This window comes from Filicampus tigris, chromosome 22 (assembly GCF_054856515.1).
Source record: "Filicampus tigris isolate MCC_2025a chromosome 22, RoL_Ftig_1.0, whole genome shotgun sequence".
NCBI lineage: Eukaryota > Metazoa > Chordata > Actinopteri > Syngnathiformes > Syngnathidae > Filicampus > Filicampus tigris.
Genome location: NC_141238.1, coordinates 2,942,941 through 2,963,486, shown reverse-complemented (window position 1 = coordinate 2,963,486; position 20,546 = coordinate 2,942,941). Strand labels below are relative to the sequence as shown.

Genomic DNA, 20,546 nt, shown 5'->3' with positions numbered 1-20,546 from the left:
CCGACTTCAGATGCTGCCGTCACCTTCTTCCATTATCTGGCAGGATGAAGTGTGACACACAAGGCAGATTGTGTTGAGAACAAAGGACAAGGATTCACCAAAACACACACACACACCCCCACACACACACTGGGGTTGGAATGATCCTGACAACAGAAAGCGATAAAGGAATCAGTTGTTCCTTGAACCCTTATGAAAATGGACAATTTGAGAATACAAAGGGTGTTCAGTTGTAATTAAAAAAAAAAAAAAAAAAAAGAGCACGCACATCTGCCGCGGTGCCTTCAAGGACTTCAAATGGATCGAGTGGAGCTGCCTGCTGCTCGTTGGCCAACAGCAGCAGACTGTGGCTGAGCTCAGAGAATATGTCCGCAGTCTATAAAGAGATGCCAGGAAACCCCCTCTGAGGACTTTTTTTTTTTTCTTTTTTTTAAGAAATCTAAATCCAGTCTGCACTGCACGGGGGGGGATTTGCAATTGACTGAAATCAAAGCTACACCATTCCTTGGCAAAGTAAAAGTGCATGTGACAAAACTGGATTTTTACAAAACTGTGGTTATCCCAGATCAGCTGTCAAAATTCACACGACGACAGTAGCAATCTTTCCAAATACATAGTGAGAGGATCCAGAGAGTGAGCGCATGTAAAAATAGTGTTGAAAAGCTTTCTAAGTGCTTCTTACCAGCCAATCTTAATAGGACCCATTACCACTGATGTTATTTTGCTTAAAGGGTGCTTTTTAGTATTTTTGGTAACACTGAAAAATATGAAATATCAAGTATGACAACACCGAGTAGGTATTTCTTGTGGTATTTTGGAATCATCAACATAATGTCGGTGGAAGGGACCCAGGAAAGTAGCAAAAACAGCAATAAGAGTGTTAAGGGATTCATTTGGAGAAAAAGCTTTTTGTTTTTCCTTTTTATTAAATATTGAAGAGATTCATTAAAAAAAAAAGCTTGCTATTTTTTCTGTTACAATATTTAAGAGATGTTTTAATATGTTTGTTATTTTCCTTTTTTAAAAATGGATGAGATTTTTTTTTTTTTTGTATTTCACCAGAGTTTACACACAGTATATAGTGCGTGCACCCCTTGTCCACCAGGGGACAGTATACTACAGACATATGTCATACAGTAGACATTCAAACCCTGTTGACTGCGCAGTCTGCAATAATAGTGGTTGTTTTTCACAGAGGATAAAGAATACACACCTGTGAGTATTGCTATATCGTATGGCTACATGTGTTGTAGCAATACTAACAATGCAATGCGTATGTCATACGCTTTGTAACAGTGGGGCGGCCATCTGCCTCGATCATGGAGCTGGGAAAAAGGCGGCACGAAATGATCTCGTGGTAATTAGCAGCAGTTATCATTTATAAGGATAAATGGAGGCCCGCGCGCCTAATCCAGAAGGGAGACACAAATGGGTAAAAAATAAATAAAATGAATATCGTGGCGAAAAGATGGATGGCGGTGCATCGCGGGAAATCCGCAGCCCTCGTTACAAAGCTCATCGGATCCCCGAGCGCGCCGTTTTTCTTTCCCGCGCCGGCGAGGAGCATCGCAGCGGACGTTCCGCCGCGTTTGTATTACACCGGCGCAATCAAGACGCCTATTAGCCGGTGTCACAGCTCGCCCGTAGTGAGGAATGAGCTTCGGAAAAGTGATTGAATGTATAGCGCGGCCGCCATTTCCCGTGCTGTCATTAGGGCGAGGATGTCAGCAGCAACGAGCAAGGTGTCCTCTCCGCCCAGATTCTAATGAGAGGCGATACACCGCGCGCACCCAAAAAGATCACCCTGACAATGGCGAGACGGCTTCATTAAGCGCGGCACACTACGGGCTGTCACTCCTGGCAAAGGGGCGAGGCGGCCAAAGGGACGGCAAACAACAACACTGTAATAACGTTGACATTTAAAATAGGCTTCGGGTATCATATCCAATTTCTCCCCGTGCACCCTTAATTCCCTTTTAATTGCTTTGCCGTGCTGGTCGCCGAATAAGGCTGTCTCTCTTCATTTATGAGAGTGAGGGGACGGGGACACGGCGTGCATGTGTGTTGGCGGTGGGGGGTTCATCCGCTAAATGGAGGCCCTGCCAAATTGCGCTGCCAATGCAAAGATAATTGGTAGCCCGTCCAATCCAAATCAAACACTTTATAAAAGAGCTTTGATGAAACACTTTTGGAGAGCCAACTCCATTTGATGGCAGTAATTAAAGAATTAAACAGTGATTGGGACGAGATGCATAATTAATGATCATCAAGTTGCAAAACACTGCATCTTGGTAAAAGAGGTGACTTGACTGGTAATCAGGTCGACATTTTGAAGGCCAAGATGCACAAGAACGGTCAGCAACTTAACATTTTTTTTAAATGATATTATCTCCCTCACCAAGCACAAACCAAAAATGGCCATATTTTGGCTAATAATTCTCTGTTCACCTTGCATACCACCACCCTCACTCCACCTTAAATACAAAAACTACAGGTTGAACTAGGTCAGCCGACTACAATTTGATGAATGTTGGCATCGATATCGCCGGTCAACTGCAAATTGTAATCAAGAGATGGATAACTATATTACATATTTTCAATATTTTTATTTTTTAATATTTTTATAATATACTTTTAAAATGAAGCATTGATATATTTTTCCCTTTTAGCAAAGTCTTCAGTGCAACATAAATCATTTTACATGAACAGGTATCACGCTATATTCGCTGAGGTCAAACGCCAGGTGTGCGACTGTCGCCGACAAATAAAAAAAAGTTCAAGAACCCCTTTGTAAGGCTCTTTTTCTCACTCCCTCGCCGGCGCTAAGTTTTCGTCGTCAATCCCCTGCTCGGGTGAGTGACAGCGCGGCTCGCATGCGCAACTTGGCAGCTCCCGACTTACTTTTATCTAGCGGAGAGAAAAAAAAAAAAAAAAAAAAGTACGTGCTGGTTAATCAAAGCCCATCATTTCCATAATTCATGGATGCCCATCTGTTTGCCACTTCCTCGCCTGCCCGGTGCGGAATAAACATATTCAGGAGAGGGGGCCAAGGGGCTATTTAATGACAGTGTCAGCCAGGTCACGTGCGCACGCACACACGCACACGCCACAGTTATCCATCTTCATTGTGAACACACGAACGCAATCCCTCTAATGAAGCAATATTTGCCCCGCCAGTCAGAAATTACTAATTGATTTTATGGGTTTCTATGTATTGACATCCTAGAAGCCATTTGACTCCACATTCATCACACTTACGAGGACGCCAAAGCTCACATTTCTCAATTGCACCACGTCGCTTGGATTTATATGGAAGAACGTGTCAGTTTTTTTTTTCTTTTTTCATTTTTTTTGTTGTTGCCGCAAATCAAGAGTTTGCAGGGGTGAAATGGTCACAGATGTAATTCGCGGCCCTTTTGACCCTCTAATAAAAGTATGAAATAAAGTAGGGCTGTGACAGCAAGGCTGTTGTGATGGGCAAAGTTTTGTTGCACGAGTGCCAATTTCAGCCAGCTTCTGTTTACGTTCTTGTCCGAAAACTGCTGTGCGCTCGGACACGCATTAAAAATTAAGTTGTTTTCATCCGTAGTCCATCAGATTGCTGCTTTCGCCTCATCTTGTCTGGTCAACAAAAAGGTTACCCTTTGTGTCTAGACACTCTTGTGACCCCCCCCTCAAACTTTCCTTGTAAGGCGGACAATGCTATAGATAAGTCTTTGTTTAGCTCAGCCAAGTATCAAATCAATTGTTTGCACATTTTATTGAAAATCAACATAGATGGCACAACAGAGATCAAGAACATTTGTACATGTGGAAAACCACCCAGCTTCGTCGCGAATGTTTTTTTTTTAACATCTTCTATAGCAAAATCTTTTTTTTTTTTTTTTTTGCATATGATGGTCAATGCACACTTCCAAAGTGGTGCAGCTGAAATCTTATTTCCACTTTCCTTGCGGTAAGGCATGCCGTTATTCTCTTATTAGTAAGTTACAGTGTCCCAGTCAGTCACTACTTTGACGACTACACAATACTGGAGTTCCCCCCGAGTGGATGCTGTCACAGGTGTATAAAAAAATACATTCATCTAACCTTTTATTTCATGTTTGTCACACTAGCTTTGGTTCATAGTCGACATCTTTTGTTTTAGAAAACAAAAACACTACAGAGTCCCTGCTTTAGTCATTACAAGAGACACATTAGGATGCATTTTAATACAAAAGTGAATAAAGTGAGCGTTCAAAAACATCAGTCTGCATAATATGGACTTTGCTGCCACCTAGTGGCCAATCTGTGATTTTCACGCCTGCAGGCTAGAAATGCCTTTAGTCATCCGTCACTGTCGTTTCTGAATTTGAGGATAAAGTGTTCAGAACGGGGAGGGGGCGAAGCAGAGATTAATGGCTCGAACTGGCGTGAAGCATCTGATGCACAACAGAACTAATCATTTTCCCGGTTCCCTCCATTTTTACTTCAAACTTGAAATCAATACCAAAAATAACTTGACAGCTAAGAATTCCCCTGAATTGGTGCGAAACCTTTTTTTTTTTTTTCCCAAAACCGTGTTTCACTAGCTACCTTGAGTTCACTTGATGTGCGCTTTCGACACATCACAGTAAGGCAATCAAATATATGACTATGGTTGTGCATGCGCGTGCGTGCGTATATGCGTTGTTGACATCCTGATAAGAATCTCCGCTATTGACCGTTTTTAGCATTCCAATAGAAAAACATTCCTGTAGTCAACAAAAATACATCTGCTGGCCTTACGTATGTCTTTTTTTATATATATATACAGTTGTTGAACAGAATAGATACGAAAAGTTGCAAATTGTGTATTGACATCACTTAGTCCTAAAGGTAGCCCAAAAAAGATGGAGGAGAGTCCCACTGGTGACATCAGCCTAACCTACCGTCAGAACAGCGTCTATGTGTTACCGGTTTTTCAAACGTAGATGCCTTCAGGGTTGAATCCGGACGAGGTGGTGCTCTGCAGGGAGCGCAGGTCGTTGGGCAAGAGACGTCTCAAAGAGCCGCAATCCTCCTCTGCGAACGCAAAACAAGCATTTTTTTCCCAATAAACGCCCAATGAAGGGTGGTGTGTAATTCAGTTTACGTAATAGTGTTCCACACTTTTAGCTTATAAACACCATTCTCGCCACATTAAAATCTACCTTGTAATGTTAAGTGTGACCACAGGGGGCACTGTGCACGCACATGTGCAGGAATCTCCATTTGAGCTAGAACAAATGGTGTCAATAATCAAATTTTTTAAAACTAAGTACCACCTAAAAAAGAAAAACTCCCCCCCCCCCCTTTCTTCTGTGCTTTTCTCGTTTCCTTAATTCACTTTTATTTCATGTCTACATGCCATTGTTGTTGTCATCGTCCCCCATTGGTTGCTGAGCTGGCAGCACGGTGACCTTGGTGCCCGTCTGCTGAATAAACTGCTGCAGGTTGACCTGGCGAAGCTCTTTGGTCAGCTGCTCCAGCTCCTGTTCCTTCTCCTATAAGAGAGAAGAAAAAAAAAGGAAAAAAAACACGCGTCAGTGATGTCACAGAAGCCATAACCTAGATTAAAGTGAGTTGTGCAAGTGCATGCAAGGGATTGCAGACTTCTTTCAGCCGCTAATAAGGCAAAGAATGCTGTAATATCCCCAACTCCCTCCTTCCCTTTTCTCATTATGACATCACGCCCAGAGGGACCTCGAGTATACATCCAGCGCTTTGAATCAAATCCGTCCGAGGCTTCCTGCAAAGCGAAGATTGAACTTGGCTTCCCTGTCCGCGACCTAATGAGCTTAGATTTGCACGGTTCCGCTCCGGCGCGAGAGGATGGGGACTTGCGCACCCCCGCGAGCACCTTCCTCAAACAACCGTCGTTGTGCCCGGGGTGTGAAAATGCGTCGCGCTCGTTTGGGGCCCGGACCTGGAGTCTCTTGCCGGACTGGCCCAGCGAGCGCTCCAACGCCCTGCAGCCGCTCTCCAGGCGAGCCATGCGCTGGCTCTGCACGTCCAGCTCCGTCGTCATCTTCTCCAGTTGGGCCTCCACCTGAAAGCGAGCATTTTTGGAGGCAAAGACAAGAGACAAATGTGAATCCTCCATAATGGGGATCAGTGCCAAATTGTACACAGTCCTACCTGCATAATAAATTTGGTCATTAACATTCATGCATTATTCAAGGGAAGGCGAAAAAAAATCCTGGTTCCTCCTTGTTTCTTAGTTCTATGTCCAAAAAAAAAAAATTGCTTATAAAAGTCACACATTTGTTTGCATTATTGTTGTAATCTGACTGAAAAAAAAAATGAAAAAAAAAAATGATCGCATATTAAATCGCAATATTGAGGAAAATAATTCATTAGTCTAAGCTTGAAGTGTTTTGCGGTCCAAAATGAACCCATGTCACCTCTTCCTCATTGATCATGTAACTCAGTTCGTCGTCCTGCAGCAGACGCTCTTGCTCCAGGCCGCTCTCCATGCTCTAAAAACACAAACGACATGGAAAAGTGTGCCGTTTTTTTTTTTTTTTTCCTAACTCATAAAATGTAGCATATTTTCCACTGCAGGCGCTCAATAAAACAACCTGAATGCGTGCTAAGTATTCGGAAAGCTTGGCCTCGCAGTCGCGGACGCGGGCCTGCAGCTCGGCCAGCTGTTGCCGGAGTTGCCGCTCGCTCTCCTGCTCGATGTGCAGCTCGTTCAGCCAGAATTCCTCCTCGTCCATCTCGGCGTCGTTCCTCCTCACCTGCTGCTCCAAAAGCAGCAGCTCCTCTTCCAGGCTTCCTTCCTGGTGGGTGGAAAATGAATTCAACTTCAAAAAAGATAGCGGTAATACTATTAAAGTTGGTCGCCGGGCAACACGGGCTGCTGATGAAGACCCACGGCCCCTCCCCCCACCATCGCCCCAGCCTCACCTCGCTGGCCTCCTCCCATTCCCGCAGCTCGGCCTCGCAGTCCACCAGGCGGCTTTCCAGGATCTGCAGTTTGTCTCTCTGCAGCCGCACCAGCCGGCCGAGCTCTTGGGACGGACTCCCCGGCACCGAGGAGCTCCCGCCGCCGCCGCCGTCGCCGACCCGCCGCAGACTCAAACTCACGCTGCGCTGCTGGGAATGCTTGGCTGCGTAAACACACACCAGTCATGTGAGAGAGGGTTGAGGTTAGCGGAAAGCAACAGTGGAAAAAGCAATTCCAGGAAGACAGTCGCCCTACAAGTGCAATCACCTTTCTTAATTCTAAGTCATAATTCTACAACTGAAAAAGCGAACATTTGACTCTTGTAAAATACTTTGTCCTTTAGTATTGGTTTAAGTTGTTTACCACAGACAAAAAAAAATGGTCAAATATCGGCAGATTTTTTTTTTTGGGCCAATTTTTGGGGGCAAGGGGAATGCTTGAATGTCATTCTCTTTATCTTAGCTTGTAATGTGTTATAGCTACCTTCCGTGTCTCGGCTTTTTCCGAATATCTCCCGCAGACCTCTCGTTCCTCCGCTGAAGGTGAGAGACTTGCGTTTGGGCTCCCTGCGCTTGAGCGAGCGATTAGCCGCCGACGGGTGCAGCTTGGCCATGGGGGGCAGGCTCTGGCGGCAGAAGGCGCGCTCCTGCCCGCGGGCGAGCCCGTCCGAGGGGGGCCGCTCGCTGACGGACGGGCCGGTCCGCTGGAGGACGAGCTGCACGTCGCTGGCGTACTGGCCCCACTTGTTGAGAGAAACCACGGGGTTCTCGTGGGGAGCCAGGTGGCGCTCCGTGTCCCTCCATTTCTCGATCAAGGTGTACCTGCCTGTGCGGCCTGGGACATGATGACAAACACGTGTCATGCATTTCAATTTCTTGTCAAAACAGATTTCACTTGATTGATTCTCATACTTGAGCCATAACTATATATGGTGAATAACGGTTGCCTTTTGCTCTCTTCAATTCTGCTCTCTCTTTTTCCATTCACAGGTAATAAGTGCACTGTTGAGAACTCTTCGACTCTAATGTTCCCACTACTTCTAAGGTGTAAGGTGGGCTGTATTTCAAAGTAATTCTTCTCCCACTCCCCCATTGCCAATGCGGCAAAGGGAAAAAAAAAACAACACACTGAAAGGATTTTACAGCGGGGAAATTCCACCTCAACAAAAGGTGGGTACTGGGAACCGAGTTCAATGGTTCACAGTGAATTGTGTGTGTGTGTGTGTGTGTGTGTGTGTAGATGGAGCGTGGGTGCGAGCAAAAGAGGCACATTCATCACCACAGACGTGCACAAAGTGCCGTGCTGTGGACAAAAAGGCACAAAGCTCCACAAAGGACAGTGAGCGCCGTAACTCCTGCTCCACAGTCGCTATTTGGGACCACCGGGAAAACGCTTTCTGGAGTGGGGGGCTTTTGGGAATTACTAGAGATATGAAAAGGAAGCACTCTAGGGCCGTTTTAGGCCTCAATTCAGAGTGAATGATCGTGACAATTTCTCGATAAATAAAAGAAGCTCAGTTTACATAAAGAGCAGTATGCCATCAAATCCGGCAGATGGCGTTGTGCTGAAAAAAACAACAAAAAAAACTGCCCTACATATTAGTCACGTGTTTGATATTCACATCAATTATTTTTAGGAGTGACTCTGTGCAAATTGTGCCCAGCAACATTTCCGAGAACGGCTTACCGATGGCTTGAGCGAGCGCGATGACCACTTCCTGACACGTGGTGAACTCGGTAACGCCGCACACGATGCGCTGCACCCCGTCCACCCACACTTTCAGCTCCATGGCCTTCATCCAGACGCCCTCATTCTTCCACACCACAAGGGGGTGCTAAAGGGTCACTGGCCATCCTAACAAAGCAAATTAGCAACGAGTATTTATGCATTATCCGCGATATCCATCTTAAAGTCCATGCTCTTTGTCCTCACTAGTAACATTTTTTTCCCGCTGCACTACTATCACCACTTTTCAATATTGCCACCACATTAAAAAAGTACGTTACTTTAGCGACGACTCCAAGTTACTGGTTTCGCCAAACAACTCAATGAATCCTGTACAAGTACTAGTCAGATAAACTCAAACGGCTTTCCACACAAAAGGCCTCCCACTTCTGGTGTGACTTCCATGCGGCAAAGCTAAGAGCAATTGCATGCCCGCAGCTGGAAAGCTATTTCAAACTGCTGACACAAGCATCTCGGCGGACTCATTATCAACCTGGCAGGGGCCGCACGCGGCGGCGGCGGCGGGCCCGAGCGGCCGCACGGACCGCAGCAGAAGGCGGCGGTGCTTAACGCTCGGGCCTTTTTTTTGTGTGTGCGCAAACCTCCCAGCGTGGGTCTCTTCATTGAAATGACAGGCTGGAGAGGAGCGTGTTACAATGGGCACATTAGGCATCTGGCTGGGGAGCATTAGCGCACCATGTGATGATGTGTCACATTTTCGCCAGAGCCGCCGCCAATGGCGGGTGTTTATTCGTCATTTATTTATTTATTTATTCACACATCACGACGGTTGTGTCAAAGAGGAACAACACGTCTATCACACACACATTTATAGTATGTACGGGTACTCTCGTCCAGGGTTACGACTATTCACTGTTTTTAGAAACCATTAGTCCATCAATTAATCGGAAGAAAAAATTCATGTTTCATTTTTAAACGTTATCAATATAAAATATGCAGATAAGATGCAGGTATGACCTCTGTCCACTCGGGGTCGCCAACTCATGTTGTGCACCTTAGTATTTGTGACTTTGAAGGTTTGCGGCTTTAAAAGGCCTGGTGAGTGACATGTGCGCCAATTGTCTTATAGCGTGAATCAGGGATTACAAGTACTTTGGTAGCCTGCGGAACTGTTCTAAAAATAGCTTATTGTACAAGAGGTTGTTAAATGTAAACACACAGAGAGATTTCTACAATTGTCCCGTTTGACTCAAATCATTCCAAACCATTGAATCGAACTCAAGTTGAATTCTTGGCACTTTTTGCCAAGTACTTTCATGAAATCTGCTTTCATGAAAGGTGCAGCAAGGCCTTAAGGGCATAGGGGGGAAACCAGCTGTTGAGAGGCAGCTGCTGTCGATTTTTTGTTTTTTTTTCCTCTTTGTGATGAAAAGGCAATTTTATACAGAGTAAATGGAATAGACAGCACTAACTTAAGAGTCCCTGATCAAATTTGCCGCGCGACATCACGAGCACTCCAGTGTGCTCCCTTGCGGAAACGACCTTCGATTTTCTCCACTTGTGAATAGCTACACTGTAAAAAATGACCGTGAAATTAACATTAATATGCCGTAAAATCCTGACATTAAAAATCTGTAAATGGAATAACAATGAATCAGTGTATATTTTAAAGCAATATATTGTAAAAGAAAGAACAATTAATAATTGTTATTTTTACAGTTAGCGTATGTGAAAATGATCATATTTCCTTGTAGAATTGACATATTACTGTATAATATACATCAAAAACTTGTAATACTTGAACCAATGCAATACAGTTAAAATTACAATATGGATTGGTTTAAAGAACGGAAATTAATTGTATACCATTTTACAAATTCCTATATTGTGATTTCCAGTTAAATTTGTAATTATGATAACATGAAAAAGTTGAGACTCAATATAAACATGTTTAGAACTGAGACCTACAGCTAGTTAGAACGGTAGTAATCATGGTAAAAAATTGCCTATATATTGACAGCTCTTATGTGTTAATCAGTTCCCTATTTTTGTATCATATTATAGTAAGGTTACAATATATATATTTTTTTTATCAGGTAATGTTAGTTTAGTTTGACATTATATATAGAGTGTGTGGTTAGAAAAAGCAGCACCATACTATAGGATACATAATTGGTCAAGAAAAAGGAGTTTTTTTTATACAGCCTACCCTCGCCCTACAAAACACTTTTCTGCCGTAAATTAAGGTCTGTGTGTAGATGATTTCGATCATTCTTGTTAGAATTTCAAATTGCAAGTACCAATCACAGAGCGCCACCCTTTGTGAACTCTTCTGTCATTGGAGGGTGTTTGCTTAACGCGGGAGCAGTTGACCCAAAGCAGAAATACTAGCGAGGAGCAGCAAGACACACAAAGTTACAACTAGCGACAAAAAGAGGTGAAGAGTAGAAATATAGGGACGAACACGACGCGCGAGACAACGCAATAGCAGGGAAGACGAGACAACGGAGTAGCAGAAAACCGGCGGGAATTCGGAAATCGACGGAGGAGCGTGGAAGACGAGGAGAGGACAGCAAGGTGAAAGAGGAGCCGCGACGTGGATGAGCAGAGACAAGGAGCGGTAAGATAACTGACTTTAGCTACTAGTCATAGTACTCTGGTCTTTTGCACCTTGTGAGTAGCTAGCTTAACCGCGCATTCAAGCTTGAACATGATTACATGCCATTTTTGTAGCAAATCACTGCTAACATTGAGAGACTATGTTATGCATTGCCGCGTTCATAGAAATGAACCACGTTGTGTTTTCCAGTGTGTTAGCGTCGACTGCTAACGGTAATTTCGCACGTATACCGCTTTCAAAGCTCATTTCTACCGCTTACACAATGTGCACGAACCGACGCACAGCAGAGCAGTTGTCACAGATTTGAAATGTGCCGTTTCGCCATGCGCGCGCCATTTTCAGACTGCAAAAGAGCTGCTACAACATTTGAAAGGGCACATAGTTGAAGGGCGAACTATATCATGTCCTGTAATTGGTTGTAAAAACGTGTTCACCAAGAAATCATCTTTCACTGCTCATATGTCACGCAAACACAGAGGATGTTCGGTGGAAAACATAAACGATATGTATAGGGACAAACCTTTAAGTCAAACAAGTTCTACCTTGAAAATCCAGGTTGCCTGAAGCTAATTTTGTATCAGGATGCATTTGAAATCGTGAATCCTCTTGGCTCTGCTAAAAAAAAAAAAAGAAGTCATCGCTGTCTATCTGTGGCAAATTTGCCTGCTCGTGTGCGGTCAAATACAGACGTCATGTCCCTTGTGTTGTTGTGCGGAGAGAAGGACCTAAAACGGTTTGGCTGTGCTAAGACTTTCTCAGAAATGTTAGATGATTTGAAAGATCTGGAGGAGAATGGAATCTCTGTGGGCGGGAAAACCATTAAAGGAGCATTGCAGGTGACAACCTTGGGTCACATGTCATTGGGGGGTTTACAGAGAATTTTCATTGTTCAAAGTATTTTTGTAGATACTGTGAAACTACACGAAGTGAGTTTGAAAATGATCCCAATGTCTGTGGTCCACAGCGCACTCCTGAAACGTACAATTCAGCCATCAATGATCTCGCATCTGGAGACGGGGAGGGCGTCGAAGGCATTAAGGTAAACTCTGTGTTCAATGCTTTGAAATCTCTTTCATGTTTGTCAGCCGGGTCTCCCGCCTTGTTTGGGTCACGACATATTTGAAATATTTCATCAAGAAAAATAAGTGGTCTACATATACACATCTGAATCGACGAATCACTCAGTTCAAGTACAAAGGGTCCGATGCGCTGACAAAGCCATGTACTGTCAATGAGGGTCCAAAGCTTTCTGGCCGAGCCATCCAGAACTGGAACTTTTTGAGGTTGTTACCTGTTTTCATAGGTAAAAGAAATGGTCCTGCTGCTGATGGCCTATTTTGAAGAAACTGAAGCGATGATGGCGGCACGGCGGTGGACTGGTTAGCACGTCCGCCTCACAGTTCAGAGGTCGTGGGTTCGATCCCGGCTCCGGCCTCCCTGTGTGGAGTTTGCATGTTCTCCCCGTGCCTGCGTGGGTTTCCTCCGGGTACTCCGGTTTCCTCCCACATTCCAAAAACATGCATGGTAAGTTGATTGGACTGTCTAAATTGCCCCTAGGTGTGATTGTGAGTGCGAATGTCTGTCTCTGTGTGCCCTGTGATTGGCTGGCAACCAATTCAGGGTGTCCCCCGCCTACTGCCCGAAGACAGCTGGGATAGGCTCCAGCACGCCCCGCGACCCTTGTGAGGAGAAGCGGTATGGATAATGAATGAATGAATGAAGCGATGATGCTTTCTAATGTGGAGGACACCTGTCTGGCACAGGAAGTCCAGATGGACAAGCTCCCTTTGACCCCTACCATCATTGTCTGTGGTAAGTTAACACTTTGTTGGTCTGTTTTCTTTTTAGGTCTGGATGAATTCTTGGTTCTTGTTTTTGTTGTGAACTATATCCTGCGTATGTGTGTCTGAGTCTGTCTGACTGTCCGAGCCCAGAAAAGTTTCAGGTGCATAACCATTTGTTTCCTTTGTGTGTGATTCCCTCTTTTTTAGGGCAATCCTGTTTTACTTCCACACGGTGATGTTTGGAAGCTACTTCAATTTCAACATCCATTATCCATCCAAACTGGCATCCACCCTAGAGTTCCTGCAGAGGTGTGTCATTTTGGATTCGTCAACCAACATTTACTGTGTATTGAATGTTAACTACAAACAAGTAAAAAGTAGCTTGATGTGATATTTTATAGTTGTTTTGGAAGTCACTTTATCATTAATACATTTTGTCTGTTGCTATTCCATTTCCCCAAGGTGCTTTTTCTCCATAAATCCCGAGAAGGGCATCAAAGTAGAAAAGAACAGGACTTCCCGTCTACACTTGAACCCCACAGTCCTCACCTTGATCCAAGACCTATCTGATCACGAGTGGCGCGACATCTGAATTTGGACTCAAGTAAGTCACGGTCTGACCTCTGGGGTGATGTCTCAGTCATATAACTTTTTGGGGGGTAGGTTCATTCTTTAAACTTGAATGATAAGCATTCTAGATTAACATCTTTAAAAGGTTGTTAGTTTGATTGTTTATGAATGTGCAGAGTTTTAGTGCATCTGTGAGTCAGTCTGTCAGTGTTGATGTGTGTGTTTTGTGAATTTCTGTGTCTGTCTTTGTGTGTGTCTCTAAATCTGTATTTTATTCATCTATTTGTTTTTCTTCCTCCTTAGATACTTCTCCATCAACATAGATGGCATGGAGGTGGAGAAGAGCAGCTGTGCCGTCTACACATGAAGCCGAGGCCTCAATTTGATCCAAGGTTACTTAAACACGGCATACTGATTAATATTACGTTTGTGGAATATAAGTTAAGCAGTAAGATCCACCGTTTTTTAGCCAATTCAGGGGGTGGCCATTTTGTCACTTTCTGTCGACTGAAAATGTCATCCCAGTTGCTCAGGTAACAACCAATCACAGCTCACATGTTTTCTGAAGCTGAGTCATGATTGGTTCTTAGCTGAGCAACTGTAATGTCATTTTCAGTCGACACCAAGTGTCAAAATGACCCCCCCCCCGAGATGGACAAAAACATTTGCATTAAGATTTCATTACTATGTTACAGATGAAGATATTGTGACAGTCTTGTTGCACGTGTATTTGTTTTTCAGTAAAGTCCTTATTACAAATGTTAGATTTTTCCAAGCGGAAAAGCAATAGTTACAACAAAAAAAAAACAACTGAAAGTATTTTGCATATCTTTTTGAAACAATAAAATTGGGGTTTGAAATGACAAATTGATATTGTATTTTTTTTAAGTTGCAGGTCACAGTTTTATTCCCATTTCTGGTAAAAGTCAAACAAAAACTCACGGCAGTTTAAATGTAATCATCAAGTATAGAAGCGGTCTACTTTTTATCTGTGTCCCATTAATTTTTCTTTTGGTGGTTTTAGTTTTAACAGTAAACATTACAGATGAAAATCTTGGTTAGACATTGTCAGTTTGACTGTATGTCCATATTTACCAGTAATACTCATTTAATGAAGACTTTCGTCAAATAATTCAATGATAGAAAGTAGATGTTTATTTCACAACAAAACATCGTAATTAATTCTACAAATTATATTGCATGAAACAACGTTTTAATAAAATAAGTAGAATAATTCAGTAAAATCACAGACCTTTAATGAAGCTTTTACTGTTTAATAATGTATTGCGTCTGGTTTTTTTCAGTGAAATTGAATGGGATTAGATGTAAAATAAGCAACTGCTGCATGTAAATTATACGGGAAAAATGTCTTGAATAAAAGGCATAGTTGTGTTAATTTAGCTGCAAAATTGTGTTGAATTTACCAGTTTATCATGTCAATTTTTGTAGAGGATTACAGTTTTATACTGTAACATTTACAGGTTATTCTGTAATGTGTTTTACAGTCTGCCGTATTTTTTACAGTATTATTTTGGCAACCACAGCTGCCGTTTTTTTTCCGTAAAACCAACGGGTTTTTTTTTACAGTGTACACCCGCGCCCTTAAAGCACTTTGATGCCAGCCAATGGTAGCCGACGGGTATATAAATCACGCAGGACGTGGTAGTGAGTAAACACCAGAGAGCATGCTGCTGCAGCGGCGTGAGAGTGCGTGCGTGCGCGTGCCTTCCTATTTTGGTGCAGCTCGTTTGTAAATCTATACTCCCGCATTTAGACGCAGCTATATGTCTCATAAACGCAGACGTTTCCGGCATTCCTCACAGCAAATACATAATACTCACTTGCTGGCTTAAAATGTTCAAATTGGATGTGAAATGCTCTTATGAAGACTGCCCACAACATTAGGCACACCTGCACAATGATACAATTCACATTTGAAACCATTATAAGGACAAAAGGCTTGAACTTGCGCTGCTGCTGGCCCTTTTAAAAGCAATATAAATCAACTCTACACAGTGTCTACTTTATGAGGTGACATTTCCACAGGCTTTTTTACCTTCTATAATAACGTCAGCCATACTAAAATGTGACATTTACGGCTGCCAGGTCAGCACGAGCGGCCAGTGTTTGGACACAATAGAACGCGCACAAACCGCAACGCCAACAAAAAAAACAAAAAAAAGACGCACAAGCAGTCGGACATGTGTGCTGCCTGCGCGGTGAACAGAGTTAAACTTAGATGTAACTTCAGTCTCTCCGAGCGTCATTCTCGGGATGCCACAGGAAAGTAGATTGAGGGAGGGAACAGTGTGTGGTTACACTGCAAATGCTTATACAGGAAACCGAGAAGCAAAAAAAAAAAAAACAGAAATTCCCTTTAAATCATATCTTGTAATATTTTACTGACACTGAAAATCAGGATGTATGTACTAGCAACCAAATATATGTGACCAAATATGTACTTAAATCCATATATATATATATTTACAAAAAAAAAAGGAAATGTAATTCAATAAATAAAAAATAACAGACTCGACTAGCTGATTTTTTTGCCTGGACTTGTGAGCGAAAATTGGAGATACAAGCGCTGTATACTACATGCTGTGTATTTTAAGCCACAATTCTGCTTTAAAGGCCGCTAGCTTAATGCTAACACTTACTGGGAAACACCATAGACAGGCTACTGAATAGCAACGGCTATATGAACACAAACAGTGGAGCAACACAACTTGACAGGCGATATAACAATACACAAAGGCATATATTCTTTCTCCTCTTCTTGTATTATTCTGCCCCACCTCCCGGGGCCAAGTCACGCACACCAGAAGCAGCCAGACTTATGTATTCGGCAGATTAACATGGCCGCAGTCAAAGAAAAATGTCATCACACATCCCTCTTTGAAAGGACCGTTTGATTCCAAATAAGCGCTGCCTTGACAAAAGAGACCGCTGCAGTTTGTGTGTGTCCACATGGCTAACTCGCGGCGTGGCTGAATGCAAACAATCCGTCGCCATGGCGACGCTGACCCCCGGCCTTTTGTTCCGAGCATTGCTCGCGCAGCACAGATGACTGCATTGATTGGGGAGAAGTTGACCAAAAATAATTAGGAAATAACCAGCGCTCTCCTGTCACGTGCCTGCTCCTAAACCTGGAAGCTTTTTTTTTTTTTTAATAATTAAACTGTAAAAAGGATAAAAAGAAGGTCATTTGATCTAGTATGGGGGTACTTTAGTTTCTTTCAAACAGTAAGCCATGCATTTTAACACACTTGACTTTGGAGTCAAGACAGTTTTCCCCTCAAAAGACTGCAGCAAACTTTGACCTCAAAAAGGAAATTAAAGCAACGCTCTCAACAAAAACGTGGCGAAGCAACGTAAAGTAAGGATAAAATGCCTTTTAGGAGAAACTAAAATACACAAACCTGAATCTGTGAAGTATGGCGAACGACTGTCATGCAAGCAGCACTAGAAAGCAAAGCGCCTGTTTGTGAAATCTTAACTTCTTGTTCTCTTTCATGGCTTTGATGTGAACAGTACCTTGTGTCCTTGTACATGTATTTTTGGACAGTTGCGCGTGCACGGAAAGGATCCAATCAGATTGCTACATTGTCAGTAAAGTGACATCACACAACACTTGTCCTCCGGCGGGAAATGTTCACGTCAGCATTTGCTTGAATATAAAAAAGGAAATTAGATTAGACTGACCCGTGTCCCCCGGACAAGATATCAATTAGTTTGATGGAGGCACTCAGGCCGCCATGGAAGTCATACGCTTGTGACCTTGTCATTTTAAGTTGGCTCACATGGGCTCCAGATTTATTTCCCGCTGTCATATCTTATAGAAATGAGACATCCAATGAGGATTTTTACATTCATTTCAATTGACTAGCACAATTAGCATGTCGGCGCTGATGGGGTGATATAAAGAATGACTGTGTCACATTTTTGCTTTTATAACTTGCGAGAACCTTTCAAGTCTTCTTCATCTCTCATCCATATACTTTTGTTACATAGTGCCCCTAGTGGTCAGACTGAGACACTAAATAAATACCTTGTGTTTTATATTTGAATGAAAAACGCCATGTTTGGGTTTTTGTTTGCTTTTTAAATAGTATCTGATAAATTTTCATCACAATTGCAAGACTTTAACGATATAATGAAGTAGCAGTACTCTGTATCGGTGGCTACTCAAATTATATCGAAGCATCCCTCGCTACCGAGACAGTATTTTGACCGCGTTGACACTAAGCGACACCACGCGGCCCCGTAAGTTCAAACTAATCAGCTTGGTGGAGACAATAAGCTTGTAAGACTTGGAGCTTAACTCAGTGAGGAGTTGGGGGGGTCTGCAAAAAGACACACTCCAACGGGATTAGTTACTCAACAGCACTATACTGAATGTTTACGTTGAGTTAACGATTGAAACAATAACTGTAGGAATGGAAATTGGCTTTTAAGGCCAAGAATTCTTCCTTGAGCCATCATTTCCTAGACTGTCTACTACTATTTAAATGAAAACGACAATTTCTTTTTTTTTCTAAATGAGTAAAAACGTGAGGGAAGTATATGCATTTGAGGAATTAAGCATTTAGATGCATGTCCTCAACCAAGGACAGATGACTTTCCTTGTTTTGTTTTTTTTAAAGCAAAACTAGCACAATAAATGTGACTTTTGGAGTCTTATAGCAGCAGAGCACAAGCTGGCTGCTGTTGTAGTCACTGCATAACCATTCTGTATTATCATGCTATGCTGTCATGGACATGCAAAGTCAAAAGTATTCAAACGATTAGCATAGACTGCATAAATAAGCAGGTATTAGCTCATCAGTCACCATAGGTGGGCTTGGGCCCACCAAAACAAAACATACCTTGTCACAGCGTCCCGTTATGCTCACGCATGTCGCCCTCCATGCGGTTTATTCCCCTATGGGTTCAAAAAAACGGTCCCGTGCTCAGGAAAGGCGGCTGGCTACTTTGCAGGGATAGATCGATGGGGGGCGGGGCAGAGTAGGGAGGGGGGGTATCGTCTGCTGGGCCGATGCGCGTCACGCTGCCGCCGCATGTGCATGTAAACACGGCTTGCTCGCTCCACTCACCGGACATCCGACACGGAGCGTTCAGCAGCCGCAGCTCTCTCTCTGTCTCTCGCTCGTTCTCTCTCTCTCTCTCTCTCTTTCGCTCTCTCTCTCTGCTGTTGTGCACGCTGGGGCGGAGGGTGGGGGTTATTGAGAGGGGCTTGTAAATTACGTGGGAACAGAACTGGGGCACAGCAAGGCACGACGGACCTGTTAATGCGACAGCCGCACTGGTCGGGACCTTTTAAAGTGAATGCAGTGGCGACGTCTTTCTGTTTTATATTCAATACAGAGCAGTGATTCAATCCAGAGTGTCTTTGGAGAAGGTGTCTGTCCGACTTCCTGTTTCTATTATTTCATGGGCATGGGCTAGCATATGCACGTAATATAATCACGGACCATTAATCACGTGACATAAGGATTACAGTCCATCCATCCATCCATTATCTGTACCGCTTTCCATTGATTTCAATATACAGCTCTGCCATCTTGTGGAAATAATGGAACACTGCAGGAGATTCCATCACACCGGCAGTGAGTGGTTAAATAGGGACCACGCCCTCAATCACTTCAACACCAATCAGGAGAGCGCAGATGCCGGAAGTAGCAAAGCGAATGAATGGAGGGCCTAAGTCCAATACCTGTACTTGCACCCTTGTACGCTTCACTCATGCGTTCCCACGGGGGTACGAATGCGTAGGACTTCCCTATTCTGCTCTTTTTAATGTAAGTATCAAATTATTATGAGGTTTATCACATGTATATGTGTAATTTCAATCGATAGTGTATATATAGTACACCGTTTATCTATGTATTTTGTCCTAATTTTTCTGCCGTACTTAGCAACATTCTGCGCATGCGCTGTATATCGTGTCGCAAATAATTCCAAATACTGAAGCCACAGCGCACATCGACTGAAATACCGAGACTGAGTTTGACTTTACTAACGTTTTAACAGAATATATTTTATAATATATAAAAATAATATCGTTTTCAACAGCAAAATTGCCAAAACCTCAACCCGTGCCGCCATGTTTGCTGACGCAGGGGCATACGTCGATGACGTCAGCGAATAGTCCCAATTCTGCAATTTTTGTGCACTTGTAACCTGCGCCCTTGTAACCTTCGTGCACTTCAACGAAGACCATAGGGTACAGGTGTGGATATTGGGATTGGTCCTAAATGAACACAGGTGTGGGCCAATGCGCGAGTTCCCCCCGCTAGTTTATTTTCGCTACTTTATTTTTTTATCTAATAAAACAAAGAATGAGAGTATAAGTATTTTTATTAACTGCTTTGAATGTGCACTGAAAGTGATGGCAAAAAATAAAAAGTGTTTGATCAGTAGTTTAGCTGTAACCATTTCCTCCTTAAAAAGTGTTTGTACACACGTTGCGAGTTCCATAAAAACAAAAATAATCCCCTTCACCATCTAATACGTTCTAATGCCATTCACTCTGATTGGTGTTGAAGCGATTGAGCTTCATTTAATTTAAACACTCACTGCCGGTGTGATGGAATCTCCTGCAGTGTCCCAGTAATTCCACAAGATGGCAGACCTGTATCCATCCATCCATTATCTGTACCGCTTCTCCTCACAAGGGTCGCGGGGCGTGCTGGAGCCTATCCCAGCTGTCTTTGGGCAGTAGGCGGGGGACACCCTGAACTGGTTGCCAGCCAATCGCAGGGCACACAGAGACAAACATCCGCACTCACAATCACACCTAGGGGCAATTTAGAGTATCCAATCAACTTACCACGCATGTTTTTGAAATGTGGGAGGAAACCGGAGTGCAGGCACGGGGAGAACATGCAAACTCCACACAGGGAGGCCGGAGCCGGGATCGAACCCACGACCT

At 43.4% G+C, this 20,546-nt stretch overlaps 2 protein-coding genes across 6 annotated transcripts; one reads left to right on the top strand and one right to left on the bottom strand.

Annotated features, from left to right (window-relative positions):
- Positions 1–3,741: 3,741 nt before the first annotated feature.
- LOC147126484 (ras association domain-containing protein 8-like) lies at positions 3,742–19,013 on the bottom strand. Of its 4 annotated transcripts, none has more exons than XM_086022706.1 (9): positions 18,709–19,013; positions 8,639–8,806; positions 7,436–7,786; positions 6,913–7,115; positions 6,582–6,785; positions 6,405–6,479; positions 5,927–6,049; positions 5,369–5,504; positions 3,742–5,043 (listed from the first exon to the last, which is right to left on the bottom strand). In XM_086022706.1, the coding sequence occupies exons 2-9, from the start codon at positions 8,748–8,750 to the stop codon at positions 4,943–4,945; spliced, it is 1,305 nt and encodes a 434-aa protein (XP_085878832.1). In that variant the 5' UTR covers positions 8,751–8,806; positions 18,709–19,013; the 3' UTR covers positions 3,742–4,942. The 4 variants fall into 4 exon arrangements, with proteins under 4 accessions (XP_085878832.1, XP_085878830.1, XP_085878831.1 ...); XM_086022704.1 differs by lacking the exon at positions 18,709–19,013 and adding an exon at positions 18,481–18,694; XM_086022705.1 differs by lacking the exon at positions 18,709–19,013 and adding an exon at positions 17,035–17,178.
- Positions 10,843–14,451, top strand: LOC147126485 (uncharacterized). 2 transcript variants are annotated; one of them, XR_015084796.1, is made up of 6 exons: positions 10,843–11,258; positions 12,223–12,297; positions 12,562–13,070; positions 13,250–13,351; positions 13,505–13,646; positions 13,916–14,451. XR_015084796.1 is itself a non-coding variant. In XM_086022708.1 (5 exons), exons 1-4 carry the CDS (start codon positions 11,239–11,241, stop codon positions 13,632–13,634), a joined length of 327 nt encoding a protein of 108 aa, XP_085878834.1. In that variant the 5' UTR covers positions 10,849–11,238; the 3' UTR covers positions 13,635–13,646; positions 13,916–14,451. The 2 variants fall into 2 exon arrangements, 1 of the variants encoding a protein (XP_085878834.1); XM_086022708.1 differs by lacking the exon at positions 12,562–13,070 and having other exon boundaries at positions 10,849–11,258.
- Positions 19,014–20,546: the final 1,533 nt, after the last annotated feature.

Excerpts from the sequence above, each read along its gene's own strand:
- LOC147126485 (XM_086022708.1), top strand. The coding sequence starts at position 11,239 with ATGAGCAGAGACAAGGAGCG. Across the intron at positions 12,298-13,249 it reads AGGGCGTCGAAGGCATTAAG|GGCAATCCTGTTTTACTTCC; the intron begins GTAAACTCTGTG and ends CCTCTTTTTTAG. Across the intron at positions 13,352-13,504 it reads ACCCTAGAGTTCCTGCAGAG|GTGCTTTTTCTCCATAAATC; the intron begins GTGTGTCATTTT and ends CATTTCCCCAAG.
- LOC147126484 (XM_086022706.1), bottom strand. The coding sequence starts at position 8,750 with ATGAAGGCCATGGAGCTGAAAGTGTGGGTGGACGGGGTGCAGCGCATC. Across the intron at positions 7,116-7,435 it reads AAAAAGCCGAGACACGGAAG|CCAAGCATTCCCAGCAGCGC; the intron begins GTAGCTATAACA and ends GTGTTTACGCAG. Across the intron at positions 6,050-6,404 it reads ACATGATCAATGAGGAAGAG|GTGGAGGCCCAACTGGAGAA; the intron begins GTGACATGGGTT and ends GCTCGCTTTCAG.